Source organism: Pezoporus occidentalis, unplaced genomic scaffold (genome assembly GCF_034315485.1).
Source record: "Pezoporus occidentalis ecotype Australia unplaced genomic scaffold, CSIRO_AGI_Poc_V1 ctg68, whole genome shotgun sequence".
Classification (NCBI taxonomy): domain Eukaryota; kingdom Metazoa; phylum Chordata; class Aves; order Psittaciformes; family Psittacidae; genus Pezoporus; species Pezoporus occidentalis.
In genome coordinates this window covers 5,886,042-5,902,163 of record NW_026916030.1, presented here as the reverse complement: position 1 = coordinate 5,902,163, position 16,122 = coordinate 5,886,042, and the positions used below count along the sequence as shown (strand labels likewise).

General features: G+C 49.7%; 2 protein-coding genes across 4 annotated transcripts in view; one reads left to right on the top strand and one right to left on the bottom strand.

Annotated features, from left to right (window-relative positions):
* ZER1 (zyg-11 related cell cycle regulator) overlaps positions 1 to 5,020 on the bottom strand; it is a 17,553-nt gene extending 12,533 nt beyond the window's left edge. Inside the window, exons 1-3 of one of the 2 annotated variants that reach the window (XM_062641133.1) lie at positions 4,758 to 5,020; positions 1,460 to 1,539; positions 161 to 424 (exon numbers count right to left, since the gene is read on the bottom strand). In XM_062641133.1, the coding sequence (XP_062497117.1) occupies positions 161 to 318 (158 nt within the window). In that variant the 5' untranslated portion in view covers positions 319 to 424; positions 1,460 to 1,539; positions 4,758 to 5,020. The remainder of the gene's footprint in view (positions 1 to 160; positions 425 to 1,459; positions 1,540 to 4,757) is intronic. The other variant, XM_062641132.1, reaches the window with a different exon arrangement.
* Positions 1 to 16,122, top strand: part of TBC1D13 (TBC1 domain family member 13) — a 19,144-nt gene extending 3,022 nt beyond the window's left edge. The window contains exons 1-12 of one of the 2 annotated variants that reach the window (XM_062641135.1): positions 5,521 to 5,616; positions 5,729 to 5,802; positions 6,382 to 6,422; positions 6,913 to 6,974; positions 7,260 to 7,359; positions 8,608 to 8,690; positions 8,840 to 8,999; positions 9,730 to 9,937; positions 10,411 to 10,574; positions 11,981 to 12,141; positions 12,366 to 12,423; positions 13,107 to 16,122. In XM_062641135.1, the coding sequence (XP_062497119.1) occupies positions 5,594 to 5,616; positions 5,729 to 5,802; positions 6,382 to 6,422; positions 6,913 to 6,974; positions 7,260 to 7,359; positions 8,608 to 8,690; positions 8,840 to 8,999; positions 9,730 to 9,937; positions 10,411 to 10,574; positions 11,981 to 12,141; positions 12,366 to 12,423; positions 13,107 to 13,172 (1,200 nt within the window). In that variant the 5' untranslated portion in view covers positions 5,521 to 5,593 and the 3' untranslated portion in view covers positions 13,173 to 16,122. Of the gene's footprint in view, positions 1 to 5,520; positions 5,617 to 5,728; positions 5,803 to 6,381; positions 6,423 to 6,912; positions 6,975 to 7,259; positions 7,360 to 8,607; positions 8,691 to 8,839; positions 9,000 to 9,729; positions 9,938 to 10,410; positions 10,575 to 11,980; positions 12,142 to 12,365; positions 12,424 to 13,106 lie in introns of those variants that run through there. The other variant, XM_062641134.1, reaches the window with a different exon arrangement.

Genomic DNA, 16,122 nt, shown 5'->3' with positions numbered 1-16,122 from the left:
GCTTCTTATTTCCAATATGAGCATCAATTGGAAACCACCCCAGCCCTATGAATTCTTCCCCATTTTGTAATCCTTTCCCATCATTCTTTTCAGAGAATGACATCCCCCCTTCCCTTTGGGCTCCTTCCCAAACCAGCTTCTCCACGGGCCTGAAACGTACTCATTCACAAGCTTGTCACAAATCTCGCTTGGCAAGAAAATGTCAGGATGGAGCCGGAGAGTTTCGTTGTCCAGCAGGTAGCAGAGAGTCCCCTCCAAGTTGCGAAGGCAGTAATCAGTGCACAGGGCCATCAGTGACTCAGGGCTATCGGATGCCATCTTGAGGGAAGTTATGGGAAGGGGAAGAGCAGAAGGAAGCTTTTGAGTCAGGAAATCCTTTCCTCAAATGAAGTTCCAGGATGAATTTACAGGGACATCAGGACAACTATGAACAGAGGGGAGAAAAAGATGCATTGAGAAAGGCACATCGGCAGGTGTCCTGCAAAGCTGTTGTACCAGACCATTGTATTTACAGCCCATCACTTGCTGACCTCAAAAGAACCTACTGCCTTTTGGCCTCTCTGGCAGTATGCCCTTAATTCCTTGGTATCCCCACCCCAGGGGACACTGTGGGAATGAGTTAACATAAACCATGTTTGGAAATGAGGCTACACAGCAAGAAAATGTTTTCTTATTGCAGGAGTTATCTGGCAGACAAGGCCCTCTGAAAGGGAAGTGGAAGAAACCACACTGCTTGGTTTCCTTCTGAGTGAGTTGGATAAACCAGAAGAAAATCTACTGTTGGGATGATGCCAACAGAAGTATGGCCCCGTATCTTGGGCCTGCAATTGTTTGCCACCATTTCAAGGCAAATTTCATGTTCAAGCTGAGTGTTTCTCTCAAGCCAGAAGCTTCATGCAAGTCCTTAAACTAGACTGTGAAATGGATTAGAAGCCAAAGGAAAACATACAGACTGGTTTGGCTTCTCTTTGTAATGTAAAGCCAGGTTTATTCATATGTTGGACATCTACATCCAGCAAACTGGGACACGCTCACTCAAACTGTTCCAAATCTGTCACAAAAAAGTATGAGTGACTAACCTGGAAAAGACACTTTTGCCCTTCATTTTTAGTACAGGATGAAGAAGGATGGGTAAGGAAACAACTGGGGGAAGCTATTCCTGTCTCTCTTCTTATTTGAAATAAGAAGCCTCACTCACTGGCACTGAAGAAGGGCTTGCTGGAGCCTTGGAGGTGTTTAGCAGAAGCGACTGAAGACCAAAGAGTCAAATCACATTAGAAACAACCCTGATGGGACTTCTTCTGTATATTTCCATGGACATGCAAAAACTGTGTTGAAATGTTTATTTTTAATGTAAAACCTGTGGCTTATCAATTGTTATGTCCCTGCACTCGTTTGCTCTCTCCTTCATTCCTGCAGTATCAGTACATGACAGAAGAGTTTAATTCCCTTTTCTCACCTTAGTCCATATCCCCAGAGGCACCCGGGGTGGATCAGGCACCTTCCCTCCTCACTTTCAGATGCTCTGTTCAGCTCTGCCTGGCGATGACACCTGAAAAAAGGATCAGTCAAGGCTGTGGATGAGGTAATCTTTGGAATTCAGGCACCAAATGGTCTCTCTGGGTGATAAGAACACAGCTGTGACTGAGCCTGCCTGGCAGCCCGGGCTCCCAGCCTTCTGATCCCTCCCTGCAGAATGGATTTCCATGCAAACATGGAGGCAGCACAAGTTGGAAATCAAAGCTCTTTTCTTTCTTCCTACTCAGTTTCATTCATTCTTTTTCTGAGGGCGTGCTTCAATGTCAGGGACAAAGATCTGGCCAAGGAATTAACCCAGCACAGAGAGAAGCCTGGTGCTGAACTTGAATTACCTTTTGGCTTTACCTGAATTTGATCTATAGTTTCTCTTTCCTGTAAGCATTTTTGGGAAGTCTATTTGCTGCAACTGGCAGGTTCACGTTCCAATCCCAAACTACTTCTGAACCACTTGTTCTGACCTACAGCTTACAACAGCCTTTCCAGTGTGGATCTTAGGTTCTCTTCTTGTTTTGACTTAAGAGGGAAAAGCAAAAGCAGAGGCTGGGCAAAAAACCCTGAAACCAGCAACCACAAAACCTGTACTTAACATCCTGATTATAGACAGTTTGAAGGGTGTATCCTGCTCTGCTGGGTCAGAGTCCTGAGCTGGGGTCACCATAATGTAAAACTGTGACTTCTTGAGGTGCCTTAATAGCTTGGAGACCTTTTGAGATGCATTTGGAACAAAACAAATGAGGAAAGCCTTTCGTCTTCATCTTTGAAAAAGAAGGAAATCCCTAATCCAGCACCCTCTCCTTTGTAGTTAAATCAGGGAGAAGTCAAGGATGAAATGGGCCATTGGGTGCAGAGCATCGTCTCACGGGCTGTGAGGTCCTGGCTATGGGAATGCAGGTGGGAGGAACTTGTCCTGTGTTCTGTGCTGTGTCTGTGCTGGAGATGAATCTGCTTCACCTCCAGAACGAGTCCCTTGCAGATTTTGCCTGGAGCTTGCTTCAGAGAATCTTTCCAGAAAGGCAAGATCAACAGGAAGATCTGAACCACTCGGGAAGCATGTTCTGCTATCCCTACCAGTTCCCCTTGTGCCATCAGACAGGAGGTCCCTGCAGCCACTGTTCTTCCACTGTTTACTACTGATGGCCAGAGAACTCGAAAACAGATTCCCATTGACAAGCTATTATCACGTGCAGCTGGAAACAGCCAGTGCTTGGGACTTGTCCAAGCAGCTTTGAGCACTAAAGGGCAAGGACTGCCTTCCTGTGGCTCTGACAATCCTCTATTCCCCCTCTGCTGAGACCAGCACAATGTAGCTGGTTGATCCCAGCCCTGGAGAAATCAGCTGCCCTTTAACTTCTGAGCTCCATGTGACCCACCAACAAAATCCCATGTGGAAGGTGGATATAAAGAAAAGTGGTTAAAGCATCCCAGTAAAATAACACCAAAGAAATGCATTCATCCTCGTGATTTCTTATGGACATCTGAGCACCACCCAGAGCTCCTGCTGTGACCTTTTGTATGGGGCACAGTACAAGCCAGCCTCTCCCTCCTCAGTCAGACTCAAGACATGACACATGGGCAGAGGGAGATGGAAGTAAGTGTCCATAGCTGCCCTGATCAATAGTGTCTATAGTTATAAGCCTAGCTTGTTGATAAAAGCAAATGAACTAGAGCTGCTGACAAATTAACGTTTACTTAATCGTTATTCTTGGGCAGCTTTCCCCAGGCAACAGATCAGCACACTGCCAGCCCAGTGCACTGTCACCAGCACTTTCAATGATGAGCAATGAGTTTTCTACTGCATGTGAAAGATGCTGAAAATTCAAGTATAAGAATCAAAAAGTGACCAGAACTACGGCTGCCAAGAATTTTTCCAATTTATTTTTCCAATTTATTTTTCCAATAGATTTGCTTCCATCTTCACACATGAAGGAACTGAGCCCACTGGAGATGCAGGAGATATAAAGGCATATAGACACAACGAGCCCTCGCTGTGGAGCATCAGCACCCTCCCATCGTTTACAGACCCAAAGGAAGCTGCAGCACATGCAGCTTCACTCTCTTCCACCACCAACCTTCCAGGCCCAGCCAGCAAATCTGGCAAATATTGCTTATGTGTATGCTCCATCCTCATTGTTACGGCACTTCAGGCGGTGCTGGCACAAGAGCCTTGGGACTGCTCCTGGCACTCCTGGGGCTGCCCATGCCAATATCCTCTGCCTTGGACTCCAGACTTATCTTCTCTCCCAGTCTCTCTCCAGGCAGTTGCCCAAGCCAAGCCTGACTCACCATGGCTGCACGCCAACAACATAACGTTTGTGCTGCTGCTACAAAAATGATTGCAAAGCGACTTTTCCAGCATCAGGGATTTGTCCAAGGAGAGGGCAAACAATATGCACTGATGGGAAGTGATTGCAATGACTTTAGAATACCAAATACAATGTAAATGCAGAATTTGGCACAGGTTACACCTTGAAGGAAAACTGCACTGTCATTTTAGCTGGCGTCTCGCAGCTGTAAATCACTGAGATTTCATTAATTGATGGGTCACCACAGTTTGTGTGGGGAAATACCATCCCTTTCTTACAGCAGCGAAACTGAAGCAGGAGTAGGCTGAACTATTCCATGGCCCAGCCAAACCTGCGATTCTCAAACCTGTCAGCCTGGCAAGACTGACACTGTAAATGAGACAAACCGTGCTAGCTGAGAAACATGTTGATCTTTGTACCTGCCTGCAGTAAAGATGCTCCTTCGGCTCACTGAATCATAGCAAGGGTTCCCTTTCCAAAAGGTCACCTGCCCAGGAGGACACCCCAGGGGAGCCCCTGGGGTTCCCACTCCCTGGGTGCAATGGGCTCTGACAGCTCTATGAGCCCCTTGACTAGCCTGCGGGCAGGTTGCCAGCCCAAACCTCCCTCGCTCCCCGATTCGGGGCGCCGGCCCCGCTCCGTGGGGCGACCTTCCCTTCCTTCCCTTCCCGAGCACCCGGAGGTCACCTCTCCCAGCAGCGCCGGGGCTCGTCCCGGACGGGCTGCCGCGGCCCAGACCCCGGCTGCCCCCACAGTCCCGAGTAGAGGTCGGGAGCCTCTCCAGGGGAGCACCGGCCGGCGCTGCCGGGGGCGGCGGTTCCGCGTGGGGCGGCGCTGCCTCGCCGTGCAGGCCCGGTGTTCCCGGGCAGGGCGAGCCCCGCGGGTCAGGCTGGGGAGGGGGACGCCGGCACTCACCTGGCGCCAGGCCCCCGCCCGGCGCGGCCGATGGGCGGCGGGAGCCGCGGCTCGTCCCGGCGCCGCTCCCCGGGGCGGGCACGGGGGTGTCCGCGTCCTCCTGGGGCCCACTCCCCCCGCCGCGGCCTCCGCTGTCAACAAACCCCGGCGTCACTTCCGCCAGCCGGGACCTCCCGTACCGGAAGCGCCGCCGCTTTCCCCTCCCGGAAACCGCGGCCAGCCCGGAACGCTCGGGCCGTGCCCGCCGGTGCGCGGGCAGCCCCGGTTCTCCCTCACGCACCGTGACCTCACGGGGCGCGACGGTGAGGACGTCACGGCAGCGGCACGCACTGCGGTGACATCACCGCGCCGCTGCATGGCGTGAGCGCGGGGGCGTCACCACACGGGCGTTCGCGGGGCGGCGGCGGCGGCGGCCCGGGGCTCCCCGGTCCCCACTGCCCCTTCTGGCTGAGGCCACCCGCGGGTTCCGCGGGCGCCAACCGGGACGCGGGCACCGAGCTTTGACCTCGGTACCTCAGCGCCCTACCCACGGGGTCGTTTGTGGGGCTGACACCGCAGCGAGGGGACTCCAGCCCTGCCCACTGGTCCCCGTGAGAGGGCACAGCCCGCGGCAGAGCCGCTGCCCGCTGGGGGAACCGGGACCGCCCGGGGCAAACGGAGCCGCGGGGCGGGGCTCAGGGCTCACGGTCCCGCCCCCTCCCCACATGGGCGGAACCACCTTGGAGCGGTGGGGGGGGGGTTGGAGGCGTGGTGTGTCCCGGTACCACCCCCCCCGCGGGCAGGTTTTCCAGCCGGAGCGCTTATGCGGAGCGCGGGGCAGGGGTTCGGGGGCCGCCATGTCACGGTTGCACCGGAGCAGGTTGGTGCCGGGGCTCTGCCCGTGGCGGGAGGGCGCTGTGGGGTCGGTGGGTGCCGGTGCGGGGGGGTGTCTGTAACACGCGTTATAGCGGCCGCGGCTCCGCTTCCCTCAGGATCGCGGACTTCCAGGAGGTGCTGGGCGAACCCACGGTGGCGCTGGCCAAGCTCCGCGACCTGTGCTTCAGCGGTGAGCGGCCCGGCCGGGGCAGGAGGGCGAGGGCACGGCCTGAGCCTTGGGGAGGGGCCCTCCGGTGGTGGCCCGGGGCTGGGGCCGTCCCCGCGGGGCTCAGAACGCGTTGTCAGGCCCCGGAGGATGTGGCGGGTGATGGTCCCCTCAGCTACGGCGAGTTAACCCGCTGCCATTGCCGCTGTGAAGCGGCGGGGGTTGCAAACCGCGGCTCGCGGGTGTGTTTTCAAGCCCAAGCTCCAGTCAGGCCGCAGCGGTCCCCACCCGGCCTCTGAACACAGCCACAGGCTTCCAGGCAAACCCTTCCTACCCTTTCGTGAGGTACTTGTGGCTTTCATCGCTTCTGGCCATCACCTGCGCGTCCCCGTCTTTCTGCTCCCAACACCCGCAGGAACCCTCCCAGCCCCGTGGGAGGCCCCGGCACTGTGGCACCGTGTAAAGCCCCATCGCGGCCCTGTGGGAACTTCTTGCCCCCCGGGAAGGGAAAGTGCTGCCTCGCCTGTTTGTGTGGTGGCATTAGCGAACCGCCGCCAGGAGACCGCGCTTAACGGAGCTGTTTCTTTGCCTGATGTTCCACAGGGATCCCCTTTGATGGTGGGCTGCGCTGCCTGTGCTGGAAGGTGGGTTTTGCTTGGGGTGCTTCTGTGTCTTGTGAGGGGGGCTTTGCGTTGCTGAAGTACACGTAGTGTTTTTTTGGCGCTTGCGGTTATGATCAAAGCAATCTAGAGCTGAAAAACCACTCAAAATCAAGAGTAATTTGCGGAGCTCAGCACTGGCACACACAGCAGCATTTACTGACACGGGGCTGCCATTGCTTTGGAGGATAGAAAGTGGCTGTCTGCTCTTTTGCATGAGAACAGCTCTCAGTGTTAAGCTAGGGGTGCATTGGGTCAGGTTAGCTGTTGATCAGGCCTGCAGATGGGTCTGTGTTGAAAACCAGTCCCTGAAATATCCTTGGCTGTTTCTTGGCAAAGTATTGGGCTTTCTGGAGAAAGCTGATAAGGTGTTCAAAGAGCCGGTTGTAGCCTCTGTGTTTGCTTTGCTCATCTTTCAGGTATAACAGCTCACCCTCCAAACACTTATTTCTGTGTCTGTCTGTCTTCCGTACAGATACTCCTGAACTACCTCCCTTTAGAGAAAGCCTTATGGAGCTCTTTGCTGAAGAAGCAGAGGTGAGAACATTGCTGCTTGCCCCTTTGTTTCTAAAGATATCTGCAGAGAAGGAGAATAGTTCCTTAAATAATTAAGTACCTTCACAGAAAGAATTGTTCTTGTGTGGAATGTACTGTTCTGTAGACTGATGGGCGGATTGACCTCTTCAGCTAAACTCAACCGAAGAGAAAATCAAATGCCCTCTGGCTGAGCAGAGTGGCACAGAGAGATCTGTTCGACCTCAGTTTGCTGCTTCACTGACGTAATCTTCTGCTTCATTGCAACTTCCTCTTTTCCTCCTAAAGGGATCTGTATTCCCAGTTCCTCAAGGAAATGATTATCCAGCCTGGGATTGCCAAAGCCAACCTGGGTGTTTCAAGGGAAGATGTGACCTTAGAAGATCATGTAAGTGTTGTTAAGTCTTTGTGCTGCAGAAAACTACTCAGTGTTATGAACAGTTGTTCTGGATTCTGGACCCCTGGGTTGGTTTTGGCTCTGTTCTCAACTGGTTTGCCTTGCTAAAAACAGGAGAGACTGTTCCTAAGTACCAGCCTGGCACCTGTGTCTTAGTAGCTTTCTGTGTGAATTACTGGCAAAGCACCAATAGTTCTGAAGAGAGCTGTTTTCAGCTATGCATGTGCCTTCTAGCCTCCTCTGGGGATAGCTGCTCTAGGGTCTCCTAGGGAGAGGCTCACAAGAGGTACCTGTGGCAAAGAAACACTCTCCTGGAAAGTTGGGTCCATGGTGGCCTCAGAGCAGGGTAATCTGAACAGAGGATATAGAAGTGACAGGAGAGGTAAGTTGGGCTGTAGCATGGAAGGCAGGAAACTCACTCACTTCTAGTTTTGCTGCCTGGCTTTTTAGTGAACCATCTCCTGCATCCCTTGGCCTTTTCCTTCTCTGAAAACTCTGAAGAGTGTATGTGATGGGGGAGGGAATGAGGTAACTGATCAGAAAAGACTGTAAAATGATACAAGGGCTTCCATGACCAGTCTTGAACATTAACTTCTCTGCTAGCATGCAGTCATCTGTGTGGCTGTGATCTCTGGAGGCCTTGGTGCTGTAAAACTAATGTCTGTAAAACTCTGGCAGGTTACAGCGATCTTTGAATCTTCTTGGTTAGTTGTTATCTGTGCTTCTTGTGTTGCAAAACTGGTCAGGTAACAGGGAAGGTTGTTCATAGTAGTATGTATTTCCTTTTCCCTGGCCATGATGGTGCTGTTTAATCAGCCTTCTTGGAACTGAGGTAGAGGAATATTTGCAACTACTAACCCCAATGGCCAAGAAATGGCTGGGTAACTCTTAGCCTAACTACAAAGACCATCTCCTGCAATCAGGAATCTTGTTGACGTGGGACAGGGAGTCTGATTTTGGAACAAAGTCATTAAGAGACTGGTGAAAAGGGATTGGAAATGTCGGCTTCTGCCTCTGTAAGTGAGCCTGCATGCTTGCTTGTTTCACAAGCTCTAATCATTCCCTGCAGACTGTGTGAAGAACATTAAACACAGCTAGTGAAAAATTAAACCTGATGTGCTACGAGCGTGCTGGTACTGGATGACAGAGGGACAGCAGGAATGTTAAATCACTGGGTATTTACTGAGGGTTTGGATACATGTGAAACGTGCTTGTTCTGTCTGTTGTTTGTTTCTTCAGCCCCTCAATCCAAATCCTGACAGCCGATGGAATACTTACTTCAAGGATAACGAAGTGCTTCTCCAGATAGATAAAGATGTCAGGTGTGTGAGGAACAGTGACTCAGGTCTCTGAACCCCAGTGCTTCGGTTAACACGTTGTCCTTTGGAAACAAAGTTTAATATTAAACCCAGCCTCCATGGGGCTCAGACTTCCTTTTCTTATGCCTGATTTCCTTCTGTGTCCATCCTAGGAGGCTGTACCCTGACATGGCATTCTTCCAGCGCCCAACAGACTACCCCTGCCTTTTAATCCTGGACCCCCAGAATGAGTTTGAGACGCTGCGCAAGCGGGTGGAGCAGACAACGCTCAAGTCCCAGACAGTGGCACGGAACCGCAGCGGGGTCACAAATGTGAGATGCGGGGAGGCTGGCCAGGGAGCGAGGCAGCTTAGCTGATAAGGGAAGGCTGTTTCCTGGGCTTTTCTCGCTGCTTGTGCAGTGGAATGACGCCAGTACCTCAGCAGGCACTGTGTGTTCTGGTGGCTGGACAGCTTTGTAGAACCAGTTGATGTGCCTGACAGTAAGGAATTACAGGTGTATTTAATGTTAAAGATATTTTTTCCTGACTCCTGGATGAAGTTAGAGTTGCAGGAAAATTTGAGTATTTTATGCTTGACATGTGCCTTTCTGTATGGGAACAAAACACTGGAGGGGTAATTGAGTTGAATCTGCTGAAATACATGTCGTCTCTTTCCTGAGCCTTACAGCACAAGTGCCACATGCTGTTGGGGAATGTGGCTTGTTACCACAACAGATCTATGCTTTTCCTCATTCTACTAACAAAGAAGTGGAACTGCTGTGGCTTCTTGCTGCGTGGGATCAGGTGGTGCAATGATTGAGGGGAGCTTTCTGTTGCTGCATAGACTGCTTTGTTCTTCAGGGGTACCCAGAACTAGGACTTCACTGCTTTTGTACTTCCCAAGTTGCTTGTCTTGGTTTATGTGAACACCTCCCTGCTTGGTATAAGCTGCCTAAATCTTTTGGGGGGCACTGCGTATTAAAAGCCAAGCTTGTCACATGTACAAAGCTATCTGTGCCAGCTGGTTATGCTGAGTCAGCCCTGGTCTTGTATTGCTTTCAGGTGAGCTCCCCTCTTAAAACAACACCTAATGCTCTGAGTGAGTATGAAGTTCTGCCCAACGGCTGTGAAGCTCACTGGGAAGTGGTGGAACGAATCCTGTTCATCTATGCCAAGCTGAACCCTGGGATAGCATATGTGCAAGGGATGAATGAAATTGTGGGGCCTCTTTACTACACCTTTGCTACAGATCCTAACAGTGAATGGAAAGGTGAGAGACTGCTAAGTAAGGGCTGTTTTACTCTGTGCCCTCTACATAAAGAACTGCTTTGGGAAGGAGACTCTCTTAAAACAACTGATAAGAATAGAATGGGAGTACTTTGCTCATCACTTCACAGGAGCTCTGAGGGTGTGGGCTCATGCTGGGGAGAGCAGATGATGTTCTTGGGCATAGATAACTGGTTTGTGACCCAGTGTCATGAAGACCCTGTGTTTCACGACGACCCTGTGTTACACACAGGGTCTGAATCTGCAGTGGCTCTGTAGACACTTCTAGTTGGGGAAAAAAAAGAAGTATCTTGTCTTGTCCCAAACCAAGTAAGCCAAGATCTTGTGGGATCTGCTACTTGAATCCAGTACAGCAACCAGATTATGGAGCAAGAATATTTCTGTGTGCCTTTGTCAGTGCTGCTTGCTTTATTCCCCTGTGATTTTATGGGGGTTTTTTATCAATTCTTTTTCCAGAACATGCTGAAGCAGACACATTTTTCTGCTTTACCAATCTAATGGCTGAAATTCGGGACAACTTCATTAAGAGCCTGGATGATTCTCAGTGTGGTATTACCTACAAAATGGAGAAGGTCTACTCCACCCTGAAGGAGAAAGATGTGGAGCTGTATTTGAAACTTGTGAGGAGCTAAGTGTTTCTCTGAGTCTTGGTTGGAATGTGGGGAGTGGAGCTCAGTAGTGCATTTAAATATCAACCAGTTGTGTTAAACTGTTACTGTGCTTGAAGAGAAAGGCTGAGAGAGTGTGGGAAGGGCTTTGCCTATAAGGCATAGAGACCCTTATCTGTGAGCCAAAACAACCTCTCCTTGGAGTAAGCCTAGAGTAAGCCGACACAGCCAGGCTTTCCTCCCCTGCCTCACTGAATGCAAACAATAGTTGTTGCAAAGCTGTGAGTCCAGAGTGATTTGGCCATGATCCCTGGTCGTCTGGCTGGAGTCTTTGCTCTCTTCTACTTAATAGACAAAGCATGAGTTTTGTGGTAGAGTTCAAACAAAAACTAGCCTTCAGTCCATGCACACACTGCCCTGATAGCACTTAGACTGCATGGAGCTCATTCCAGAAGTGAAATGCAGCAAGCTGGACCCTCTCACCCACCTAATTCTATCTTTCTCCTTCATCCAGTGGTCCCTGAGTGCCTTAGTGTGAGATAAGTAGAAGGCAGCTTTTGTTGAAAACATGTTCAGGTTGTATTGTCCATTTGGTGTGAAAGCCCAAGGAGAATTTGGAAGGGAAAGCTGTTCTTGTTACCCCATCCTTCACTAGATCATGCTTTGATCTCTTTTGCCTGTAGAAAAACCAGGATGTATTTCTTTTACAGTCCAAAAGATGCTTTGTCAACACAGTGACATGATCCACAGTGTTGACTGATTCAGTGGGGAAAATATAAACTCCTTTTATTTGGCTGTCAGGAGCTGGCCTTGGCTGTGCAGCAGGTGGTGTTTAAGAATATCAGCAGGATCCTGAACTTATTTGATCATGATTAAACCTGCAGTCCCTGGGATTTAACGGCAGAAAACAAGAAAGCTTCAGGCTGGAAGTTTTTATGCTGTGCTTTAGTGACCATCAGTGTGAACTCTGTTCCATCTTTGTTTCTTTTTGTGAATAGTAGAACTTCTGCTAAATACAGGGCTCCTGGGAAGGAGAGGAAATCCTGACAAAACAGTGCTCCGCTAGAGGGGGAGGGTTGTGGCTTTGCAGATAAAATGCTGTTCAAATGGGAATTACTTGGCAAGTTTAAAGGAACTAACACAACTGGTGCCTTTAGGAAGAAAAGCTTCCTCTGCTTCATGCTGTGGTCAGAGGAGCATTGTCTGGCTTGGCTGTAGACATGGGGCATGGCTACATTGAAAACCTCTCTCTGTCTTGAATGTGAAAGCCTTCAAAGGAGGCAGTGGGTTTGCTGATGTTGCAGGATGAGTTGGCAGCTTAGAGCAATACCAGGGTGGAGACGGGGATGGAAACATGGGGTGCATCTCTTACTTGTAGGGAGCACATACTCATTCTTTGCCTGGTGCCTGTCTGACAGCAAGAACAGAACATCAAACCCCAGTTCTTTGCCTTCCGTTGGCTGACGCTGCTCTTGTCCCAAGAGTTCCTGCTGCCAGATGTCATCCGCATCTGGGACTCCCTCTTTGCTGACGACAAGCGCTTCGATTTTCTTCTGCTCGTCTGTTGTGCCATGTTGACGTAAGTACGTTGGTAGCATTCCTGCTCTTCCCTTCCTTTACCTGAGTCTGTGGATCCAGGAGTCTTCTGTAGCTGTATGTTCAGGCATCCGGTGAATAGGTGATAGTCCTTGTTCATAATGGTAGCAGAAGTGTTTCTGAAAGCCTCTATAAGGGCACAGTGTGGCTTGTCAATAAAGTTCCTTTATGGAGTCAGAAGTAGCTGGAATAATTTCCATCTTTCAGACTAATCCGGGATCAGTTGCTGGAAGGAGACTTCACTCTGAACATGAGGCTGCTACAGGTAAGGATTGGATGCAGTGGGCGTAGGAGTCAATGTAAAGAGTCTTAAAATAGTCCTGTGAGAGGATGATGGTGTGAGGGAGGATGTGCCTGGCTGGAAAGGAATATGGATTTTTGATGTTTGCATGCAGAAAAATCTTGAGGAATCTCACAGCGTGCTCATTGCTGGAAGTGCTAAGATTTTGCTTGTGCACCCATTCTGTCCTACAGAGAAATTATCATAGATTAGAGGCTCCTTTTGGTTTGCAAAAGATGGAAGCAAAGATGTGAAACTCTATGTGACAGTGCTAAATTTGTTGGCCAGAGGCTTTTGTTTAGTTCTGAGATCTGTGGGAGGCCAAGGTTGAGAACACCTGCACTGCACAGTAGGAGATCTTTGTTTCTGCCAGTTCCTGCTTTGGGCTGTGCAAGATACCGGCTTTGATAAGGCTTTCTGGCATGAAGATAGCCCTTGTAGCAGGCCAGTTTGCTGCACCTCAGAGGACAAATTAAAAAGAAAACAAACAAAACCTTAAAGGGTATTGAGGCTTGATCAGTTATAAAACAGGGAACTATTAGCTGTTAAGGGAGTAACAACATGGCATTATGTGTTATAATAGGCCCAAAATGCTCTTGCCAAGGTTTGTCCTACTTAAGTGAACCAGAAATGCTGGGCAGTCACATCACTTTGTTTCTTTGACACAGGATTATCCTATCTCTGATGTTCATCTGATTTTGAAGAAGGCAAAAGAACTTCAAGATTCCAAATAGTCCATGAACCTAACAAAAGGTGTCATAGAAACTGTGGCAGCAGATCCCAGGAGATGCCCCTCATGCAGCACGGAGCATTAAAAGCTCCTTGTGATCTCTGCAGGACTTCAGGTTTCATGTTTGGGCTACTGGCCATCTTGAAGACTTCCTCCTACTCTATTTATTAGGTCAAGGACTGATTGCTTCCCCATCTGCTTGGGTCCTGCACTCCAGATTTTTTTTCTGTGCTGCCAAAAGCAGTTCTTTGTATCTTTTTAATGACTTTTAAGTTTGAGGAGAAAGAAACCACCTGTCTGCATATCCCTGAAGGGATGGACTCCTGTATCACGGGACTGACACATGGAGTAACTCCTGATTGGGAAGGGACAGGCAGGGTCCAGTGGATTTTGGTGGGTGAGTATAGAAGGATCTTCCTCCTGTGAATAGAATGTACTCCAATGAAGTCACACCTCCTGCCATTCAAGTAGCTCCTGGATTCTTCTCCCTTGTGTCTGTGCTTGGCCATCCCTGGGGTGTGTAAAGAAGATTACATTGAGTTTTGGTGATTGTCATCTGGCATCCTGCAGTTTGGACCCCTTTGCCTGGGAAAGGGACCTTGATGAGTTAGGATGGGAGGACATGATTACAGCTGGTGGCTTCGTGCACTGAAACTGCCTGAATCCAGAATCGCCTTATCAACACAGTCTCCTTGACAGCCAGACTGTGGTGGCTTTAATCGATGAGTCAAGTGCAGTTTGAACTCGAGCCTTATTATGCACAGCCTTAGAGCAGGAGCGTGTTGCTGCAGGGAGGCCTCGTGCTGCTTTCCTGGCTCTGAACTGGAGCATATCCAGCTACAATCCGGATTCTGAAACACAAGAAACGGGCATCTAGACATGTGCAATGAAGACAGATGTATATAGAGGCTTATACAGGCATGGCACTGGGCTGTTCTGCCTCAGTGGCTTGCATAATATTACCCTGCAAGAAGCTCTGGTCACAGGGACCTTGATACTGTCTCACAGTACATCTTGCCAGGAAGAGACATGGTACAGGTCTGAGCTACAAGTAAGGTTGCTTTCCTGGTGTAATCCAGTAGACATACAGGCATCACACGAGGTCCTGGTGGAGTCACAGTCCTGAGCTGAACACTGGTCCCTCTTGAGAGAGGAAACTACTGCATTTTCAGTACAGTGGAGCAGGTGAACAGCAACTGAAACAAACCATGGAGAGAGCTGCTAACCTGTGGCAGTGTTGAGCTGATCAGAAACTCTAATCCTTGGAGGGAGAAACTGCCAGCACCCGGGTGCCTGGGTGGAGCAGAAGCTCTTGAGTGAACACTAATCCAGCGTCCTTTCCCCTTCTGTTCCGTGCTGCCTCACCTCTGCATAGCTGTTTGACACTGCAGGTTTTGGTATTTATGGGTACTGATTTGTTAAAGGTCAGTCTTTGCAAGATCTGCTTAAGCTGCTGATGGCCTGGAATTGCCTTAGCAGGAGGGATGCTGTCAGCCTGCAGCTTTTATACTGGTGTTATTTCCTTCACTGAAGGCCAGTTCTTTACAGGCTCCTATAATTGTCACAAAGGTGTGTGGGGAGGCTGGGGGACAGGTTGATGCATGTACCTCTGTTCTTACTGGCAATCTGTAAGCAAGCTCTGCCTCTTGAGGAGATGCTAGAGTAACCCTGGGGCAGCCCAGTGTTGCTGCTGTGGTGGAGCAAAAGCAACTGAAGACTTAAAACAATCTGTAATTAATACCTATGGCTAACACTATCCCTCTCTGCTGCCCTCCTTTCTAGAGGGTAGAGTTTTCCTTCAAGAAATATGGAACCAATAGGCCAGCACAGCTGTGTGATGAAGCATCCTGCCTGCTCTAACCACTGGATGGATCTTTCTGCCTTGTATTGCTGAGCTATTCCAGGGGGTCTCATGGTCTCAGCTCATAGGTACCCCACACTAGAGGGGCCAGCAGGCAGACCTCATGTGGCCAAAGAGCTAGGTGACAGGCACAAATGTAGAATGAAAAGGTCAAGCTCTTAGGCAAAATTTGACCCCCTCCAAACAGTTCTGCCTCAGAACTGCTCTAAATGCACTGTTGCTTTCTCCCATGCTGTTTCTCACATTGTGTTTTTGCACACACAATCTCTGCTCTCACCTCCCCAAATACTTGGCCTGTTTCAGGCCCCCTGGCAAGTGCAGGGGTCCCTTACACTGTATTTTCTCACTAACAGGATCCTCCTTGAGGGTTCCTGCTCTGAACAACTAAAAGTCTCCTTAAAATAACCTGAGAAGGCTGTGGGCAAATCAGGATTAAAGCATTATTGGGAGATGAACTTCTGATGTTTTCAGAGCAGCATTTGGGCCCTGAGGTTGACCTAGAGGAAGACACTGGGGAGGTGTAGATGTAGGTGGCTGACTGAGTACTGGTATTGTGCTGTCTTCTCCCTTCCTAGGTGTTGAAGAGCTTAGGGGTGATGGTAAGTGCTTTTAAAAGGAGTCTGCAGTGGTTTAATGGGATGTGATGAGAGCTTTGGCTGCAGGAAAGGTTCTTCTGGATGAATTCTCTAGCTTTATCCAGACTATGGATTCAACTGATTGAGGACTGATGAAGGACTTCTTTGGGGAGCACTTGTAACAACTTTGATACACCCAGAGAGGCTGGATCTTACATGAAAAGTTGTTTTATAATCCTCCTTATCCCCTCCTGTGTGGTAAGCCTGTTGAAAGGAGCTGTACTTTTCAATGTCTTGGGACATCCAGTTCCTTATTCCAAGCCTTTCTCCTTTCTTTAAGAACAAAACCTGGTTTTCTGAGTGGAGAAAACAAAGTCTTAACTTGTTACCAGCTTTTGCATCTCCTCGTGGCTTCATTCCTCAAAGGCTTCTGGTGATGTTTTGCTGTTGTTGAGGTCTGGCAGTATTTATCTACCGGTTCCTTGCTTTTGTGGCCAGCTAACAACGACTCCATCCTT